Source organism: Chiloscyllium punctatum, chromosome 5, assembly GCF_047496795.1.
Source record: "Chiloscyllium punctatum isolate Juve2018m chromosome 5, sChiPun1.3, whole genome shotgun sequence".
NCBI classification, from domain to species: Eukaryota; Metazoa; Chordata; class Chondrichthyes; order Orectolobiformes; family Hemiscylliidae; genus Chiloscyllium; species Chiloscyllium punctatum.
The window spans coordinates 138406408-138428776 of NC_092743.1; the positions used below are offsets into that span (position 1 = coordinate 138406408).

At 42.6% G+C, this 22369-nt stretch overlaps 1 protein-coding gene across 3 annotated transcripts in view; it reads right to left on the bottom strand.

Moving 5' to 3' along the window:
* Positions 1-22369, bottom strand: part of prex2 (phosphatidylinositol-3,4,5-trisphosphate-dependent Rac exchange factor 2) — a 339323-nt gene that overhangs the window by 108184 nt on the left and 208770 nt on the right. For all 3 annotated transcript variants that reach the window (XM_072571479.1, XM_072571478.1, XM_072571480.1), the window contains exons 29-30: positions 21877-21967; positions 3244-3372 (exon numbers count right to left, since the gene is read on the bottom strand). In XM_072571479.1, the coding sequence (XP_072427580.1) occupies positions 3244-3372; positions 21877-21967 (220 nt within the window). The remainder of the gene's footprint in view (positions 1-3243; positions 3373-21876; positions 21968-22369) is intronic.

Below are 22369 nucleotides of genomic sequence, written 5' to 3' on the forward strand. Positions count from 1 at the left end.
CGACTTTAGTGTCATTTGCAAGCTTACTAACCCATCCACCTATGCCTGCATCCAAGTCGTTTAAAAAAATGACAAACAGCAGTGGTTCCAAAACAGATCCTTGTGGCATACCACGAGTAACCGGGCTCCAGGCTGAATATTTTCCATCAACCATTACTCGTTGCCTTCTTACAGAAAGCCAGTTTCTAATCCAAACTGCTAAATCACCCTTAGTCCCATGCCTCCCCATTTTCTCCAAAAGCCTACCATGTGGACCCTTATCAAACTCTGTTTATGATACAGGGATGTGACCATAAGGAACTGTTTTTAAGCCTCTATTGTCTTACTGTTGGTGCTGAGACCAATTAAGTTATTCCTAATGCCTCCTCATCTCAAATTCCCTTAATTAGTATAGACTGAGGACTTAATCTTGCACCTTAAAGTGTTCCATAGTATTTTGTTGAAAAGCATACTCTACAATTGCACAAATGTAACAAGACAAATCAATTTGATCTTTTTGACTATAATGGCTAAGCTTTGAAAAGGTAGCATCATTTCAGATTTTCTTTATCCGAGATCAAAGGTACTGTACATTTTGAGTCTGATTGTGGCACTAAACAGATAAACGAATATGTCTGTTCTTTGAACACTGATTCAGAAATGTCAGCCAACATGGAGAGATTATAAACATTTATTTATATTTATGTCTAGCTGCTGTTTAAAAGCAAAATATCTCTCCATGAGCTTCAATTGTATGGTCTAAATCATAAAGAAAATTCAATTCATTTAAGAGTTGATTCCAGAATGATTAAAACTGGTTATTCTGTGAACAAGAGGAATTGCATTAAATTGTTGAAGGATCACATATATCATCATTATTCTGTCAGAGTTGCTCATGTCCTATAACTCTATACAAATCAAATGCTATCTTCACGCACTTCCAAGTCACACTTAAATATGGTGCACGTTTTCACAGCTTCAAGCTCACTAGTGACTGGAAACAGTATCCTGATTTAAAATGGCACATCGTTAGCCAAAAATATGTCTCAAGATGTCAAACTTAGCTTCACAGTCGATAGCAGTCTAGCACCTTCTGTCGTAAGTGGAAAGCAATTTGTTGTCGATATGGAGACGTGCACAAAGAGAAGAAAAAATATTTTTGCAGCCTTCTGAGTTTTATTTATATTCTGTCAATGTTTTGTTAGCCAATGTGTCAAATGCTGGGAGAGGCAAAGGCTTTTTATTTCTAACACATACATCAACTGCACGCTCAGTTGGCATACATTTTTGGAACAAATTACTGTTCATGCTGGAATCTGTACTGAAAACAACAAATGCGAGGGACCACCGCGGAATGTTAGCTGGCATAAATTTTGATTCATTTTCTCCTGAACTTAACTAGAAATTTCATCCATGTTTTTAAAATGATAGAGATTCACGAAGTTGGAAACAGCAAAACCATTTCCAAGTGGAGGGATCAAGATCAAGATGACACAATCGTAAAATTCGAGCTGGACCATTTGGGCAGTCAGCAAGTATGGGTAGCACAGTGAGTAGCAGTGTTGCCTCACAGCACTAAAGATGCCGGTTCGATTCCTACTGACCATCTGTGTGGAGTTTGCACATTGTCCCTGTGGTCTCTGGGTGCTCCAGTTTCCTCCCATAGGCTGTGCCAAGTTGCCTACAGTGTCCAGGATGGGTGGATTAGCATTGGGAAATGCAGGGATGGGGTATGGGGGGGGGGGGGGGTGAGACTGGGTGGGAGGGTCAGTATGGACCTAACGGGCCAAATAGCCTGCTTCCAGACTTTCGGGATTCTAAGTACTTTTTCACATGGATTGTTTTGGAATCTCAGACTCAATGCTCCAGAGATTCTAGACACTGCATCAACTGAAAATTTCAAAACTGAAATCAATTTTGTTCTGGATAACCAGATCGAGGATGTGATGTAAAGGCCTTATACTGGTGGCGTTACACACAGGAGAAAGTGAGGACTGCAGATACTGGAGATCAGATTCAGAAAGTGTGGTGCTGGAAAAGCACAGCTGATCAGGCAGCATTACCCCTAGTCCCATGCCTCCCCACGCAGAGGAGCATTCCTGATGAAGTGCTTACGTCGATACTCTTGCTCTTCGGATGCTGCCTAACTGGTTGTGCTTTTCCAGCACCACACTTTTTGTAACATTACTCCTGACTCTTTATAGGTTTCTGTCATGCCTGTCTGCAGTTAGATGTGATTGAATAAACCTCCAAAGACTGGTACATTGCTCATTTGAGAGCACTTCTGCTAACTTCAGCTTGACAATATAACTTTTCCAATTCATTGGCAACTTAAACAGATGTCCAGCTAGAGGACGTTGTTGAAGCAGATACAATAACAACATTTAAGAGGCACTTAGACTAATATATGAAAAGGCAGGAAATAGAGGGATACGGATCATGTAGAGGCAAAAGGTTTGGAAAGGCTCCCTGTCAGTGTAGGCTTGGTGGGGGAAAGGGCCTGTTTCTGTGCTGTACTGTTCTTTGTACTTGCATTTCTACATCAATTTCAGTATTGTTAAGAAAGATACTTGAGTATTACTGAAAAAACTTTTTTGATCAATACTGAACTTGCATACAACAACTTTAAAGACAATTTATTGAACTAAATTTTCCCTTTTTTAAGTTTTAGAATGATGTCATAAGGAACCCATGATGTGGAGATGCCGATTTTGGATCTGGAAGGACAAAGTCAGATGTCTTCACCTGATGAAGAAGCAGCGCTCCAAAAGCTTGTGGTTTCAAATCCACCTGTCGGACTATAACCTGGTGTTGTGTGACTTCGGAATAAGGAACACAATCAGGATTAAAATTGAATGACACAGCTTGCATTGAATCCTAAGATGCACATTATACTGACAGTAAAATGGGGTCTGAAGAAAGCTACATTTATACAGAAATGTCTTAAGTAGTCGTATTTTTAATGTTAAAAATCAACCTATCTTTTGTGTGAGAGTAATGTTAAGATTATTTTTAAATTCATTGTTGCTCCTTATATATACACAATATAACTATGAATAATTATTTTATATTATATATCAATTGCACAGAAGTTGCTAAAACCTGAAATGAAATTTATAAAAAATGACGTATTTTACTGGATGATGCAACAACTGATTCCAAAACAAATCTTTGGAACGATGAAGTCATCTTGTCGCCCAGAAAATGTATTTATTTTATACCAAGGATAATAAATTTCAGAATCTGTCAGCACATGTCACTAACCTTCTACAAATCTTGTAATAGCCTGGATGAGGTTGTGCACTCCACTGGGGATGTTCCATGGATCTCTCTGCACATGCGTCCGGAGCTGTGCTGTGCAATTGACCTCCGATTCCATTTCGTTCTTGAATTCTATCCAACAATGAAAGGTTAAGAACAGTTATACATTTTTTATTAGTGGAAATTTTTGGATTATATCTCATCACTTTGTACTGCAGTAAGTCACACTGTTCTCCTTACCAATAAGGACACCACATACTGCTCAGATATTCGTTATCCTATTACTTAGCAAGCCAATAAAGTGTCCCAGAGCAAATAAGGGAAAGAAATTGGATACTCACCTATCTATCTACTCCCTATCAGTTTTAACTTTTGTTAATACTTTTATTTCATTACAGTGATGTATTATATAAATATGTCGATGTCAGCTGTGGTTCAGAGTCTTTGGGTCAGAATTATGTGTTTTTGGGTACCACTCCCAAGACTTGAGAACATGATTCTTGCTGTCAATGCAGTTAAGGAATCGAGTGTGAGAGTAGGAGAATGCTATTGCAACTGAGCAAAGCATTAGCAAAGTCACATCTCAAGTATTGCATTCAATTTTGGTCCCCTTACTCAAGGAGGGATGGAGTTGTATTAGAGGTAGATATACTTAGTAACTGATCTCTCCTGCCGCCTTCAATGATTCTGTGAATGTGTATACAGTCCAGCGGGTCACAAGAAGCTTGTGTGCATATGTTAGCATCTTATTAGAACCACAACTTGCATAAATTAAGTTCACCATCCCAATTAACTTCTACCCAATGCTTCAGATATTGGACTGCATTTATCAGTTGTGTGTCAAGCGAATTGAAGTTCTTCCTAGACTTTGGGGTGATTATCATATCATGACCAAAGACTGTAGCAATTCAAGGAGTCAGCTCATCAGCTTTTTTTCCAGGGCAAATAGGGATGGGCAATAAATGCTGACCCAGCCAGCTGTTCCCACACCCTCTGAACAAATAAAAAAGCAGCCAAATAGATGGCTCAAGATGTCTGCCAGAAAGGAGTACAAATAGATTTAAGCTTTTTAAAGCTTAGTGGGCGGCACGGTGGCACAGTGGTTAGCACTGCTGCCTCACAGCGCCAGAGACCCGGGTTCAATTCCCGCCTCAGGCGACTGACTGTGTGGAGTTTGCACGTTCTCCCCGTGTCTGCGTGGGTTTCCTCCGGGTGCTCCGGTTTCCTCCCACACTCCAAAGATGTGCAGGTCAGGTGAATTGACCATGCTAAATTGCCCGTAGTGTTAGGTAAGGGGTAGATGTAGAGGTAGGGGTATGGGTGGGTTACGCTTCGGCGGGGCGGAGTGGACTTGTTGGGCCGAAGGGCCTGTTTCCACACTGTAAGTAATCTAATCAGTCTTTTTAAACTATGCTTTTCCTAAGGAAAACTGTGCTTTTCCTAAGGTTCAGCCTTCTCCAGTCATTCATCATAGTTTATTCTCTGACAGTACAGTTGAGATTTGTTGGTGTTGTCATAACAAAATCCCTTGTTGGTGTGTCATTGATCTGAAGTGACCAGTGAAAATTAGCGGATAAACAGTTCACACAAATCCAGTCGCAGATGACCAGAGAGTATCAGAAGATCAACTCAATTTGTATATCTCTAAGTAATTACTTTCAACCAGTTTTGGAACGAAGGGAACAGACTGCCATCTAGTGCACTGAAAGCAATGGGATTCAAAAGCCACTGTTTTCAAGTAACATTAGGAATCATAAAAAAATCAGCTTCACAAAAATATTTTTATTCCAGTGGTATTTGAGGACCAAGCACATCATCTGGACGCACTGCACAATGTTAACATTGATACTCAGTCAAAATTGGTTCACAAAGGCCACTTATTGCATTCTATTTCATTTGAGGAAAAAAAAATCACATTCTTAATTAGCTTTAAATATTATGCATGAAATAACTTTCCCATCTCAGGTCAGGATGTGACATTTGAAGTACAGGTATATTCCAGTCAGATTTGCATTCAACTATTAGTTTAATTCATGTATGGTTTCAGAAGTGACTAAATTCCATTTCTCCTCTATCAAACTAAACTGTACAAACCAGCAACAAGTGATTGTTGCAACCTTCAGAGAACAACCATGTCACACTCAATACTGCCAAGGAACAAGCAAAGAAATAATAGAGGTTTCCAGTAGGACACTTTGAACAATTCAAAGTCAGCGACACCAGGTTATAGTCCGACAGGTTTCCTTGAAATCACAAGCATTTGGGTGATGCTCCTTCATCAGGTGCAGTGAGAGAGGGCACAATGATTCGGGTTTATGGGCGGAGAGTTCACAGGATCATACAATTGGTGTAAATGTAGGGAACAAACCTAAAGTGGCTGATGGAGAACTCTGGTAAAACCTCCAGCAGAGCGCTTTAGGGAACATCTCTGGGACACCCGCACCAATCAACCACACCGCCCCGTGGCCCAACATTTCAACTCCCCCTCCCACTCTGCTGAGGACATGGAGGTCCTGGACCTCCTTCACCGCCGCTCCCTCACCACCAGACGCCTGGAGAAAGAAGGCGTCATCTTCCACCTCGGAACACTTCAACCCCAGGGCATCAATGTGGATTTCAACAGTTTCCTCATTTCCCCTTCCCCCACCTCACCCTAGTTCCAAACTTCCAGCTCAGCACTGTCCCCATGACTTGTCCTACCTGCCTATCTCCTTTTCCACCTATCTACTCCACCCTCCTCCCTGACCTATCACCTTCATCCCCTCCCCCACTCACCTATTGTACTCTATGCTACCTTCTCCCCACCCCACCCCCCTCTAGCTTATCTCTCCATGCTTCAGGCATTCTGCCCTTATTCCTGATGAAGGGCTTTTGCCCAAAACGTCAATTTTACTGCTCCTCAGATGCTGCCTGAACTGCTGTGCTCTTCCAGCACCACTAATCCAGAATGATGGAGAACTCTGTTAGAAAACAAAGGCAAGTTTACATTGGTTGAGATGATATTCATGATCTGTTTCAAGTCACTGTCCTGAGATAATTAAAGGTTTTATCAGTCTCTGCCTAGTCTTCTGAGTTTCATATCAGGTAGAGGATACAAAATTGAAAAGTGTGATGGAAAAGCACAGCAGGTCAGGCAACATCCGAGGAGCAGGAGAATCAACGTTTCAGGCATATGCCCTTCATCAGATACAAAAGGTGATATCTCAGGTCAGACATTGTCCACCCCAGTCCAACACTGGCACCTCCACATCAGAACAATTCAAAGGTTATGGAGTCATAGAGATGTACAGCATGGAAACAGACCCTTTGGTCCAACCCGTCCATGCCAACCAGATATCCCAACCCAATCTAGTCCCACCTGCCAGCACCCGGCCCATATCCTTCCAAAACCTTCCTTTGCATATACCCAGCCAAATGCCTCTAAAATGTTGCAATTGTACCAGCCTCCACCACATCCATACACGTACGACCCTCTGCATGAAAAAGTTGCCCCTTTTATATCTTTCCCCTCTCACCCTAAACCTATGCCCTCTAGTTCTGGACTCCCCAACCCCAGGGAAAAGACTTTGTCTATTTATCCTATTCATGCCCCTCATAATTTTGTACACCTCTATAAGGTCACCCCTCAGCCTCCGACGCTCCAGGAAAAACAGCCCCAGCCTGTACAGCCTTTCCCTGTAGCTCAGATCCTCCAACCCTGGCAACATCCTTGTAAATCTTTTCTGAACCCTTTCAAGTTTCACAACATCTTTCCGATAGGAAGGAGACCAGAATTGCACGCAATATTCCAACAGTGGCATAACCAATGTCCTGCACAGCTGCAACATGACCTCCCAACTCCTGTACTCAATACTCTGATCAATAAAGGAAAGCATACCAAACGCTGCCTTCACTATCCTATCTACCTGCGACTCCACTTTCAAGGAGCTATGAATCTGCACTCCAAGGTCTCTTTGTTCAGCAACACTCCCTAGGACCTTACCATTAAGTGTATAAGTCCTGCTAAGATTTGCTTTCCCAAAATGCAGCACCTCACATTTATCTGAATTAAACTCCATCTGCCACTTCTCAGCCCATTGGCCCATCTGGTCCAGATCCTGTTGTAATCTGAGGTAACCCTCTTTGCTGTCCACTACACCTCCAATTTTGGTGTCATCTGCAAACTTACTAACTGTACCTCTTATGCTCGCATCCAAATCATTTATATAAATGACAAAAAGTAGAGGGCCCAGCACCGATCCTTGTGGCACTCCACTGGTCACAGGACTCCAGTCTGAAAAACAACCTTCCACCACCACCCTCTGTCTTCTATCTTTGAGCCAGTTCTGTATCCAAATGGCTAGTTCTCCCTGTATTCCATGAGATCTAACCTTGCTAACCAATCTCCCATGGTGACCCTTGTCGAACGCCTTACTGAAGTCTGTATAGGTCACATCTACTGCTCTGCCCTCATCAATCTTCTTTGTTACTTCTTCAAAAAACTCAATCAAGTTTGTGAGACATGATTTCCCATGCACAAAACCAAGTTGACTATCCCGAATCAGTCCCTGCCTTTCCAAATACATGTACATCCTATCCCTCAGGATTCCCTCCAACAACTTGCCCACCACTGAGGTCAGGCTCACCAGTCTATAGTTCCCAGGCTTGTCTTTACCGCCCTTCTTAAACAGTGGCACCACGTTTGCCAACCTCCAGTCTTCCAGCACCTCACCTGTGACTATCGATGATACAAATATCTCAGCAAGAGGCCCAGCAATTACTTCTCCAGTTACTGTCAGTTTTTGTCATTAATATGAGAGAGAGAGAGACAGAGAGAGAGAGAGAGAGAGAAAGAGAGAGGAAGAGAGACAGCTTGCAGCAAATGAATACACTCCATGCAGGAAATGGGTTGCTGTAGAGGTGGCAGAGGTCACTGGCTATGTAATTGGGTTCAGAAAGACATCCCAAGAGCAATTTGTTAGCTTCATGCAGAGGAGCAGCCAGTTGGTGGAGCTAGGATCATAGAACATGGAAACAGGGCTAGGCCTGTTTGACCATCGAATCTGTTCCCACCATTCTGGCTCAGAGCCAAAAAAACTGCAGGTGTTGGAATCCAATGTAGACAAGCAAGAGGCTGGAAGAACACAGCAAACCAGGCAGCATCAGGAGGTGGAGACGTCAACATTTCAGGTATAACCCTTCTTCAGGGCTGTCTCCTCAATGCCACTTTCATGCACTATCTCCACAATCTTAATGTCATTATAACCATAGTCATAGCATGGAAACAGACCCTTCAGTCCAACTCTTTCATGCTGACAGATATTCTAAATTAATCAAGTCCCATTTGCCAGCATTTGGCCTATATCCCTCTTATTCACATACCCGTCCAGATGCCTTTTAAGTGTTGTTATTGTACCAGCCTCCATCACTTCCTCTGGCAGCTCATTCCATACACGCACCACCCTCTGCATGAATAAGTTGCCCCACAGGTGCTTTTTAAATGTCTCCCTTCTCACCTTAAAACTTTGTCCTCTAGTTTGGATTCCCCCACCCTCGGAAAAAGATATTGGTTATTCACCCTAACTGTGGCCCTCATGATTTTATAAACATCTTTAAAGTAACACCTCAGCCTCTGATGATCCGAGAAAAAGTTCTCAGCATATTTAGCCTCTCGTTCTAACTGAAACCTTTCAGTCTTAGTAACATTCTTGTAAATATTTCTTGCACGCTTTCCAGTTTAACAACAGCCTGCTCACAGAAGGGTGACCAGAATTGTACACAGTATTCTAAAAGTAGCCTCACCAATGTCCTGCACAGCTGCAATATGACGTCCTAACTCCTATACTCAATGCTTTGACCAATGAAAGCAAGTATACCGAACACCTTCTTCAATAGCCTATCTACATGCAACACCATTTTCAAGGAACAATGAATCTAGACACCTCTGTTGATTACACTCCCCAGGGCCTACAATTAACTGTATAGTTCCTGTCCTGGTTTGCCTTACCAAAATGCAACACCTCGCATTTATTGAAATTACACTCGGCCCATTGGCCCATCTGGTCAAGATCTCTTTGAGCTCTGAGATAACCTTCTTCACTGTCCACTATGCCACTAATTTTGGAGTTATCCACAAACATATCAACTGTACCTCCTATACTCTCAACGAAAGCATTTATATGAATGACAAGCAATAGAGAACCCACAACAGAACCTTGTGGCATACTACTGCTCACAGGCCTCCAGTCCAAACAATAACCCTCTATCACTCACTCCCTGTTTTCTCCCACCAGACCAGTTTTGCATGCAATTAGCTAGCTCTCCCTGGATCTCTTATGATTTAACCAGTTTACCATGTGGGAACTTATCAAGGACCTTGCTAAAGCCCATGTAGACAACATCTGCCATTCTGCCTTCATCCATCATCTTGGTAAGCTCTTCAAAAACCTCAAGCAAATTTGTGAGACACGATCACCCAAGCACAAAGCCATGCTGACTAGCCCATGTCAGCCATGAAGAATTGGATTCCCTTGTGAAGTTTTGACAAGATTGGATGACACACAGTGTAACTAACATCTGGGGGGACGGGGGAGGGTGCTTGTGGAGAAATCTATGGGATATGTCTTGACTACACTTGCTATTTCATTGGCTCTGTGGGGTGTATTCAACCATAACATGTCTGTTACCAATTTTCATATTACGTATTGAATCCTGTATATTAGATTGTAAATTCTATTTGTATCATCCCTGAAGAAGTTGCTTTTGGTCCTGAAAATGGATAAATCTTCAGATTATCCTGGAATGGGCAGAACATAGAACACAGAACAGTACAGGCCCTTCAGCCCTCAGTGTTGTGCCAGTCTTTTATCCAACTCTAGGATCAGACCAACCTACATGCCCTTCGTTATACTATCTTCCATGTGCCTATCCAAGAGTCATTTAAATGTCCCTAATGTAACTGACTCTACCACCACTGCTGGCAGTTCATTCCATGTACCCACCACTCTCTGTGTAAAGAACCTAGCTCTGACATCCCCCATAAACCTTCCTCCAATCACCTTAAAATTTTGCCCCCTTGTGATAGCCATTTCTACCCTGGGAAAAAGTCTCTGACTATCCACTCTATCTATGCCTCTCATCATCTTGTACACCTCTGTCAAGTTACCTCTCATCCTTCTTCACTACAATGAGAAAGCCCTAGCTCCCTAAACCTTTCTTCGTAAGACATGCCCTCCAATCTAGGCAACATCCTGGTAAATCTCCTCCAAAGCTTCCACATCCTTCCTAAAATGAGTCAAGCAGAACTGAACATAATATTCCCAGTATGGTCTAACCAAGGCTCTATAGAGCTGCAAGTGAGGGCTGCAGATGCTGGAGATCAGAGCTGAAAGTGTGTTGCTGGAAAAGCGCAGCAGGTCAGGCAGCATCCAAGGAGCAGGAGAATCGACGTTTCGGGCATGAGCCCTTCTTCAGGAATTTCAAGAAGGGCTCATGCCCGAAACGTCGATTCTCCTGCTCCTTGGATGCTGCCTGACCTGCTGCGCTTTTCCAGCAACACAATTTCAGCTCTATAGAGCTGCAGCATAACCTTGTAGCTCACAAACTCAATCCCCCTGCTAATGAAAGCCAACACACCATATACCTTCTTAACAACCCTAGCAACTTGGATAGCAACTTTGAGGGATCTATGGACATGGACTCAAGATCCCTCTGTTCCTCCACACTGCCAAAAACCCTGCAGTACTGGGCTGATAAGTGGCAGATGGAATTCAACCTGGAAACATGTGAAGTGATTCATTTTGGAAGATGGAATTTGAGTGCAGATTACAGATGTCAATACACCTATTATCTGCACTCAAATTCCACCTTCCAAAATGAATCACTTCACATATTTCCAGATTGAACTCCATCTGTCACTTATCAGCCCAGTACTGCATCCTGTCAATGTCCTGTCGCAACCTACAACCCCCCCTCCACATTATTCACAGCTCCACAAACCTTCGTGTCATCAGCAATTTTACTAACCCACCCTTCCATTTTCTCTTCCAGGTCATTTATAAAACATCACAAAGCAGCAGAGGCCCCAGAACCGATCCCTGTGGAACATCACTGGTTTCCAAGCTCTAGGCTAAATACTTTCCATCTACTACCACCCTCTGTCTTGTATGGGGCAGCCAATTCTGTAACCAGTCAGCCAAATTTCCCCATATCCTATGCCTCCTTACTTTCTGAATGAGCCTACCATGGGGAACCTTATCAAACAACTTGCTTAAATCCATGTACAACACACCCACTGCTCTACCTTCATCAATGTGCCATTCTGAAGAAGCCAAATAAAGGACAAAGATCTATTTGTTAACATTGGCCTGAGGATTATCTTTCTAGTATTCTTATTGCTTGATAGCTTCCAAAAGCCTACTATTATCACAGTGGGGTAGGATAGGGACGCTTCTAATTTTACATTTGATTGACAATTCTAAGAGTTCAGAGATTCACAGTCTTTGATGTGGAACTATGAATACATTGTCTGTTTTTATATGGAATTAAGTACTTGAAGGTATTCGAATACATGGCATGATTTCTTTTGGATGAATGAGAGATTCCTTTAACATAATTAAGTCAGTAATTGATACATAACACTTAATTTTATTTAATCTCGGGACAATCCTAAGGTCTGCCCATACTGGGTGAGGTGATGTAGAGGGTGTAAGGGCAAAGGACATGTGACTGAAGGGAATAGGCTAGAGTAAAAATTAAGGCACCACAATCTTACTGGACCATGGGGTTGAACTCTCATTATGGAGGGAGATGACTGATGGTGGTTTAACATGAGGGTCACCACACCTCAGGCAAGGGAGAGACTGAGGACAGTTGATCATGATAGATGGTGCAGGAACTGAACTCATGCTTTCGCTATCACTCTCCATTACAAAACATCCAACTGAGCTAACCAGCAACCCCTCCATCCCCACCCCCATCCACTCCTCCTAGGGTTGGACTAGAGGCTATGAGACATAACTTAGATTGGCACTAACTTTACATGGGGGCTATAGGTGGCCAAGACAATGGATAGAGGGGTCTTGGGTTTAGGTTTTAAGGGGCACACATTGGCATGGAGAGTTTGAGGTGCCATGGGGTATTGGGTTGGAACATGTGTTGGCAGGGATGGGTAGTGGGGCAGAAGGGGCACGTGCTAGATGGTCTGTCTTCTTTTATTATAACTGGGACAAAGTCCAGTAGAACAGTGGTGACCTATTAAACAGCCTAACTAGCATACAGCAGCCTCTGTAGATGGCTCGGAACTATTTCTTGTAGCAAACACCAACACCAGCAAACACGCCCACGTTCCTCCAATTCCCATCACACCCTGCAACAAGAACACAATCTTTTGAAGTTGTTTGCCCTGAGGCAGATATGCTGAGCCAAGAACGTTCATGCACACCTGTCTGAGGAGCAGAAAGCCTGGTCCCAGGGTCAGCAACAGAAGGAACATATGCTCTGATTTATCTGGTGGAAGTGGCACTGCGAACAAATTGGGTCAGACCGACTCCAAGTCTGTGTGAAACGGTATATGCCAGCAGCTGAGAAATGTGTTTTACATCAACAGTGTTGATGTGGAGGTCTCGGTGTTGGACTGGGATGGACAAAGTTCAGAATTACACAGCACCAGGTTATAGTCCAGCAGGTTATTTGAAAGTTCTTTCAAATAAACCTGTTGGACTATAACCCTGATGTCGTGTGATCCATGGTGTCATGCAATGTGGAAGTTGGTATCTGATATATATCAGCACATTGGAAGCAGAACATTCCTTTATTAACCCCGTGGTCATGTCACTCATTCACGTGCTATGGCAAAGAATGGAGCTGAGATTTAAGCCGCAGCAGACAGAGGATCATTCCTGATAAATATTACAGGTTGCTGACAGACTTAGATGTGTTTGGCAGACAAAATGCAGGACCCTTGTGTTAATTAATTGGATGTTATTGGCAAGCAACAGCTTGCTTTGGTCATCAAAAGAATGCCTTACATCAAACAAACCACAAGCTGCGGTCTTCATCAGAAGAAAATGTACTTGCAAATCTCCACAATTACACAGATATCCTGCCTACTGGGGAAATCAGATACGGACATGAAGTAGACATTTACAGTACAGAAGGAGGCCACTCGGGTCATTGTGTGTCAACAAAGATCTGACTGCATTAATAAGCGGCCAGAGCAACACAAGTGAATGCATAAACATTGTTTACATGTAATGTAAGTTCTCAGCCTTTACAAGCAGTTCATGCAGTGAATTCCAGACTCTGTGCAAACAGAATTTCTCAACTCTCCTCCGAGTCTTCTACCTCCAACACTAAATTTTTCCACCCCCTTACTGACCCTTCTACTAATGGGGAAAAAGTGCCTTCCTGTCTACCCCATCTGTGCCTCTCATTATTTTATACATCTCTATCAAATCCCCTCACAACCTCCAAGTTCTGAGGGAGGGTCACTCGACTTAAACGTTAACTCTGATTTCTCTCCACGGGTGCTGCCAGACCTGCTGAGCTTTTCCAGCAATTTTTGCTTTTGTCCCTCACAATGGATGACAAGAGATATTGAGGCTTTGACCCGAAAAAACGAGGAGGTATGGCTCAGGTCCAGGCAGCTGGGATCATGGGAATCCCTGGAGGTAGACAGGGGATACAGGAGATTACCGAAGAAGGAAATCAGGAGGGCGAAAAGGGGGTATGAGATAGCCTTGGCTGAGAAGATTAGGGTGATTCCAGAGAGGTTCTTTAAGTTTATTAAGAATAACTAGGGAGAGAATAGGGCCCCTCAAGTACCAAAGTGGACATGAAGGTGTGGGACTGCAGGAGATGGGTGAGGTGCTCAATGAGTATTTCTCCTGTGTTTACAGCAGAGAAAAACATGAAGAGTTAGGAACTTGGGGAAGTTAGTAGTGGTGGTGTACTGGTGACAGTCCATATAACGGTGAAGGATGTGTTGGACATATTAGAATGTACAAAAGTGGGTCCTGACCAGATATCTCTAAGAACACTGCAAGAGGCTAGAGAAGAAATTGCTGGGGCCCTGGCTGATATTTTTGCATCATCGTTAGCCATGGGTGAGGTCCCGGAAGACTGGAGGGGAGCCCTTATTCAAGAAGGGCTCCAAAGAAAGCCTGGAAACTGTAGAGCAGTAAGCCTAACATCTTTGGTAGGCAAGTTACCTCAGAAGATTCAGAGATAAGGTATATATGCATTTGGAAAGACAGGGTTTGATTAGGAGCAGTCAGCTTTGTGTGTGGGAGGTTGATGAGGACAGGGTGGTAGATGTAGTCTATATGGATTGCAGTAAGGCCTTTGAGAGGGTCCCACATGGTAGGCTGCTCTGGAAGGTTACATCACATGGAATCCAGGGGAAGCTGACAAAGTCGATACGGAATTGGCTTGATGGTAGGAAGCAGAGGGTAATAGTGGAAGGATGCTTGTTGGACTGGAGGCCTGTGACTCGTGGAGTGCATCAGGGGTCAGTGCTGGGCCCCTTACTGTCTGTTATCTATATCAATGAGTTGGATAGGTATGATTAGTAAGCGATTAGTAAGTTTGCAGATGATGCTAAAAGAGGAGGTATCATGGACAGTGAGGAAGTTATCAGATGTTGCAGCAGAACCTTGATCAGCTGGGGAACTGTGCCAAGAAATGGCAAATGGAGTTTAATATAGGTAAGTGTGAGGTGTTGCATTTTGGAAAGTCAAGTGAAGGTTGGAGTTTCATGATGAATGGTTTGGCCTTAAGGAGAACAGAGGGGCCTTGGAGTTCAGGTGCACGGTTCTCTGAAATTGGAGTCCCAGGTGGACAGGGCAGTAAAAAAGGCTTTTGGCACATTGGCCTTCATCAGTCAGGGCACTGAGTAAAGAAGTTGAGAAGTTATATTGCAGTTATACAGGACGTTGGTGAGGCTGCACTTGGAGTATTGCGTTCAGCTTTGGTCACGTTGTTGTGAGAAGGGCGTTATTAAACTGGAAAGAGTGTCAAAGAAATATGCAAGGATGTTGCCAAGACTTAATGGTGTCAGTTATAGGGAGAGGTTGGACAAGCTAGGATTTTCTTTCTTTAGAACATAGGAGACTGAGGGGGAACCTTACAGGAGTGTATAAGACCATGAAAGGCTTCGACAGGGGCAATGCACTCAGTCTTTTTCTTAGGGTTGGGGAATCGCATATGAGAGAGCATCAGTTCAAGGTTAGAGGGGAAAGAATAAAAGGGAACCAGAGGGGCAATGTTTTTACACAGAGGGTGGTACACATATGGAATGAGCTGTCAGTGGAAGTGGTTGAGGTGGGAACATTAACAACATTTAAAAGCCTTGTGGACAAATACATGGATAAGAAAGGATTAGACGGATATGGGCCAAGTGCAGGGAAATGGGGTTAGTGTGGATGAACATTTTGGTCAGCACGGACCAGTTTGGGCTGAAGGGCCTGTCTCTGTGCTGTAGGAGTCTGTGACTCCCTATGTCTCTAATCTTCCCTGTTACAGGTAAACAACCACAGCCTATCCCATTGCCCCTCACTGTTCAGACCCAGGGGAGCATCCAACAAATTGGGCTGTAGCTGTTACCGAGGGGAAGGATCATCTCAGTATCTACCCTCTCAAACCCAGTCAGAATCTTATCTGTCCTTCTAAAGTAAAATGAATACAGGCCCAACTTGATCAAATACAGGCCCAACCTGAACAGCCTTTCCTCACAAACCTTTAAGTCCAGGGATGAGCCTCGTGAATGTTCTCTGAACTGCCGGCAATACAAATGGGTGCCTCATCAGTAAGGTGACCGAAACTGCACACAATATCCTTCGTGTAATCTCACTAATGCCCTGTACAGTTGTAGCAAAACTTTCCCACTCTTAAACTCCATCTCCCTTGTAATAATGGACAACATTCTGTCCCATTGAGCCACTGCATTCTGCAAACTCTCCATTTAATTAATGCTAGGTTTTTCTATTCTCCTTGCCTAAGTGTGTAGCCTTATGTTTGGCTACATTTTCCTCCATATACCATTTTTTCTGCGCTCTCACATAACTTATCTACATACTTTGTAGACTCTCTACAACCTACTAACCACTTGCTTTCCAATCTCTCTCTAAATCATCTGCTTCATCAGAAACCTAACGCAGATATGATTGAAAATACAGAGATCCAAGGTGTAATGTAATGATAAAGTAAGGTGTGCTTAAAAACTACACAATTAATTGGACCAGTATTTAACATTTTTTGAGTAAGTTACCTGAGAACAGAAATAATGTGGAGAAATAAATAATGCAAGATTATTTCTAGATATACAAATAAAATGCACTGCAAATTTCACTTTTACCCATTCATGTGCAGCTAATAATCTAATATCAACTTGAACCCTTCCAAGTCTGTTTTGATTCAGCACCCCCATGTCCCCCTTGCTACCTCTCCCTCAGTGTTCAAACCATCGTCATAGATGCCTGCACACTGCGGTGGCAGTATATAGCAGCAAATTGACAAAGACGTCCCCGGGATGGGGGAGGGGACAACAAAGCATGCTGATAACCCACCCACGACTGAGAACCCTGAGGGAATAACATTGACTCCAAGTGGCTCATGACGCACCAGAGTTAGATTTTGTTTTTATTAGCACGTGTACTCAAGTACAGAAGTACAGGAGTACAGTGAAAAATCGACAATGCCTCACGGGCCCATCTTAGCTACAAAGTATCTCAGTACTAATCTTCAGTACAAAAACGGGACTAAAGAAGAAAAAGGTTACATTCCTTGACAGTGATTCATAATATAAGTTAGGAACGAGACATTGTTAAAAGGATAAACATTACAAGACTAACAAAGTGCCAATGCTGTCCCTGCTCATGTACTTCCACAGTGCAGCACCCAAAAGGAGCAGCCTAGAGAGAAATCAGCTAAAGCACAGCAAGTGTTGTATACAGTTCACAGCAAATCGTCTTTCAAAAGAGCTTTCCAGTTTAGGGGGCTGCCAGTTAGGAAAAACAGAGGGAAAACAATTAAGTGAAGTTCTGCTGCCAAAGGATTTCTAACGTAACTGCATTGCATCTACACAAACCCTTCCACCCACCCTAACCACATGAGGACTAACCCCTCCCTTACTGAGCTCTTTCAGCACCATCTCCAGGTGCTGCTTCTGGCACCGTCTTGGGTTCATGCCATGTATTTTCTTTCTGTTGTGTCTCCAGTAAAAGAACACGCATAAGTCTGAGTCTCGTGCAATGGCCTTCATGGTACAGCAGTTGAGATTGTGGGGCTGGAAAAGAACAGCAGGTCAGGCAGCATCCAAGGAGCAGGAGAATCAACGTTGCTGGCATAAGCCCTTCATCAGGAATGTGACTTGTGGGTCGGGGCTGAGAGATAAATGGGAGGAGGGGGGGTGGATCCGTCCATCACTGCCCCCTCTGATCTATCATCTTCCTCCTCACCTTCATCCACCTATTGCTTTCCCAGCTACCTCCCCCAAACCCCAGCCCCCCTTCATGATACAGCAGCACTGTTGCAAAGTCTGTTTGAAAGACAAAACCTCTGAATCCAGCAGGCTCTTTGCTCAATGCTACACAGACAGAATAGCAAGTTTTGAGAAGATTTGTAGCTCAAGTTGAGGTTCTGGATGTAGGTTTGATCGCTGAGCTGGAAGGTTCATTTTCAGATGTTTCGTCACCATACTAGGTAACATCATCAGAATAGGAAATGACATCACCACAAAAATGACATCACCAACTCAAGGAAACCCAAACTCATAAATAGAAAGTGGGCTATATCACCAATGCTTCATCTAGGAGCTCACTGATGATGTTACCTAGTATGGTGATGAAACATTTGAGAATGAACCTTTCAGCTCAGCGAGCAAACCTACATCCACAAACAGATTATTTTGTTTTCCATTGGTTTGGGCAAGGACAATTCTGTTTAAATATTTATCCCATAACTTAATGGGCAGCACGGTGGCACAGTGGTTAGCACTGCTGCCTCACAGTGCCAGAGACATGGGTTCAATTCCCTCGTCAGGCGACTGTCTTTGTGGAGTTTGCACATTCTCCCCATGTCTGTGTGGGTTTCCTCCCATAGTCCAAAAATGTGCAGACTAGGCGAATTGGCCATGCTAAGTTGACCATAGTGTTAGGTGTAGGGGAATGGGTCTGGGTCGGTTGTGCTTTGGTGGTTCGGTGTGGACTTGTTGGGCCAAAGGGCTTGTTTCCACACTGTAAGTAAGTAGTCTAATCTTAATACGCAAAAGCGTTTTGAGGATGAGCATGTCTTTTGACAGTATCTAGACTCACCAGAACTAGCATGCACTTAGAATGGACATGACCCGAACTTATCTGATTTATGGATCAATAATGATCCTCTGAGATGCTTTTCCCCAAAACCAAGATGATCTTATATGCTTAGAGAAAGGAGTTAATGTGCTGAACAGAATCATTGATATGGTTCAGTCTCTGAGAGTTGCTATCTAACAAGAATGCAAGGGAAAGATATTATTAACTGAGATAGGGTTCAGACGAATTGTACCAGGATGTTGCAGGGTATGGAAGGTTTGAATTATAAAGAAAGGCTGGATAGGTTGAGACTTTCTTTCACTGGAGCATAGGAGGTTGAGGCATGACCTTATCAAGGTTTATAAAATTATGAGAGGTATGGATAGGTAGGTGCTTGGGATTTCAAGATGGGCTCCCTCCCCCAAGTCCCTCCTCCCTACCTTTTATCTGAGCCTGAAGAAGGGCTCATGCCCGAAACGTCGATTCTCCTGCTCCTTGGATGCTGCCTGACCTGCTGTGCTTTTCTAGCAACACATTTTCATTTCAAGATGAGGGTCATACATTTAAGCTGACAGCAGAGAGATTTAAAAAAGATATGGGGGGCAAATTTATTACACTGCAGGTTCACTTGTGAATGAACTTCCTGGGGAAGTGGTGGGTGCATGCATAATGACAACATTTAAAAGACATTTAGATAAGTACTTGAATAGGAAAGGTTTGGAGGGATATGGGCCAGGTGCAGGCAGGTGGGACGAGTTTAGTTTGGGATTATGGTCAGCATGGACTGGTTGGACCGAAGGGTCTGTTTCCATGCTGTCTGACTCTCTGACTCAATAACTCATCACCCCAGCTGAGATCAGGTGTTTCCATCAAACGAATCTTTGACCTTTCCAGCTGTGCATTTCATTGCCATGTGGTTACCTTTACCCCTTTGAGAATTGGCAATATTCTTTAATAGAATTTAAATCATTTTCTTGTGCCAGCATTATAGAAATCTAATTACTTTGGAGAGTTCCTTCAGCATTTAAGAGCAGTATTAAAATTCAAAGGGGACACAAACGATTTCCTCCATGTATTATGAGTGAAGTCACTTTTCATCTACAGAAAATATACTTCCAATTTCCAACACATTGCTGAAGGGGAAACCATCCGAAATGTAATTTCAGTACATTCTTAATGATATGCCATAAGGATTGAGTTAATTCCTTCACTGAAAGTAGGAAATGTTTGAGCCCTTTAGTGCCAGTTTTTTTTTTGTTATGCTTTTGTTAATTGGATTGCAGCTTCTACAGAATTCTATGTGAAGGATTGGCTGTCGATTTTTACAGCCACAGGCCCTATACAACCCTGTGGTCAATCAATGAAACTTGCACTTTTATGCTATGCAAGTATAAACCACATTGCCCAAAGGCAGGTCTGTCAGGGTCAATAGAGAACCATCCCAGTGGGTACCAGAATCACTACAGTTTTCATGGTCCTCGTGTTTACTGTTGGAATTGCAAGATGCTACAATTTAGTTTCGAGAGTAACGATCAATCCACATTTTGACAGACTCGGAAAAGTAATTTGACTACATAAACTAATTAAGTAATTAGTGTGCCTTTTTATTTTGCATTTTTATAAACATGGGAACTGAAATGAGAAAGAGCTGTTTTAAAATCCAGTGGCTCCTGCTCTGAGAAGTAAGCCAGCGTCAATTGCAGGCATTGTGTAGATAATGGCATGGCCCAGGAGCTGCGACAGCTTGATTTGCCATATGGAGTTCAAGAGACATAATTGATGCAGCTTTTGCTGGCAACAGGAGTTGATTGGTCCATAGACTGGTGTCCAATTATCACCACAATGTGATTAATTCTCAGAGACATGAACAGCTTGGGACTGGAGAAAACTATGGAGAAGAGATTTATAGAGCGAGAGAAATAGAAATTGATGATAGAACGAGATTGAGATAGAGCAAGAGATAGAGTGAGCAATAGAGAGACAGACTTGGAGGTAGAGAAGGATAGTGAAGGATACTGAAGGATAGAGAGATAGAGATAAGGATAGAGAGAGAGAAGGGCAGTAGAGAGATAGAAATATGGAGAGGGAATGAGATAGGGAGAGAGACAGAGAGAGAAATTATAGGGAGAGATACAAACAGTGAGAGATAGAGAGATAGATCAACACATTTATCAAGAGATAAAAAAGAGATAATGTTTTGTTCTTCTCCAGCTCAGGAGTAGTCTGTCTGTTCTCTGCAGTCTAACCTCACATAAACCTGAAGAAAGCCAGTTTAGCATCACTGTAACAATTGCTTTCAGCTGTGACTTTTACTTGATTTGTTTGAGATTATTTAGAAAGAAGCCAACCCCCACATTGTATTTCTCATTAACCAGTGGAAGCATCCAGAGAAGGATGATTGAAACAATATGCTGGCCAGCAGAAGAGTCATCAGTATAATTTCAGAGAAGAAAAACTCCCAAACTCTCTTTCTAGTTTTTCACTCAGCTGCAACCTATTATGTGTAATTTTGCTTGTTTGTCTCTTTAAAGGGAGTGTTTATGAAGGGGATTTAATTAGCAGTATCATATGCCGATGGTTGACAATTGTTTATCTACAGCTAAACTCTAATTACTTGGAATAAATAGTGATTGCTGTTTAGTACAGAAACCTGGTCCATGTTTCCAATCACTCTGGGTCTGAAAATGAGGAATTTTGTACTTTATAAAATCTTTAGCATTTGTGATGACTTCAGGAGTAGCGTAGTTCATGTTTACTACAGTGAGTCGTAGCATTTCAAAGAAATAGCCACATTCAAAACTGATACATAATCTGCAATCTCTGTATTTAGCTATAAATAAAACCTCCTGCAAATTCATTCACAGCATAAAAAAATTGTAGGCTAGGCCTGTGGATCCAGAGTCATGCACACTAAATAAGGTAAAGATGGTAGAATGTCTTCCTTAAAGGGTTTTAAGGGTTAAAAACACATCAGATGGGTTTTTATGACAATTGACATTGGTCATTAAATTCAAATTTCACCATGTACCCATACTAAACTAACCTGACGTTTGACATTATTAATCCAGAACAATACCATAACACCATTGATCCCCTGAAATAATGCAGCAGTTATAACTTATTCAAATCTTTTTGGAAAATCTTTACTGATTCAAGAGAATAAAAATACTCCAGTCTTGCTGGCTTTGCTATATTAAAACACTTGAAGTAAAGCACAGCATTTAGATTTCCACAAAGGAATTCTGAAGGAGCACAAATTAAATAATAGGTACAAGAAATGGATTTTTTTTAAAAAGCAGACGATAAGCATTATCCCTCCAACCAACAAAGGAACCTGCAGCTTTTCATAGTTAATACCAAATGTTACCTTGGAAACTTCGTCTTGGCATTAACTTCTTGGTTTGTTCAAATGCTTTTGCCACCAGTGGTCCCTTCAGAAGGTTACTGACTGCATCCACCTGTTGGGATCAAAGCAATATTCCTCACAAAGCAATATTCCTCACAAAGCAATATTACTCACAGACTGAACAAACCCCTGACTTGAATTAGGGCCGGCCTATAATGTAATGGATCTGAAGTGTTATCTTCTAATCTGGTCCTTTACTTGAAAGATTCAAAGTGTTCAGGATATTGCACCAGCACTCAGTTGCAGCCATGTGTACCAACTGCAAGGTGCACTGCAGAACTTTGCCAATGATTCCTAGACAGCACTTTCCAAACCCATACGCACTTCTGTCTAGAAAGACAAGGGTAGAAAGTACATGGGAATATCCCCACCTACAAGTACCCCTCCAAAACACTCACCATCCTGACTTGGAAATATATCACCATCCCTTCACTGTCACTGGGTCAAAATCCTG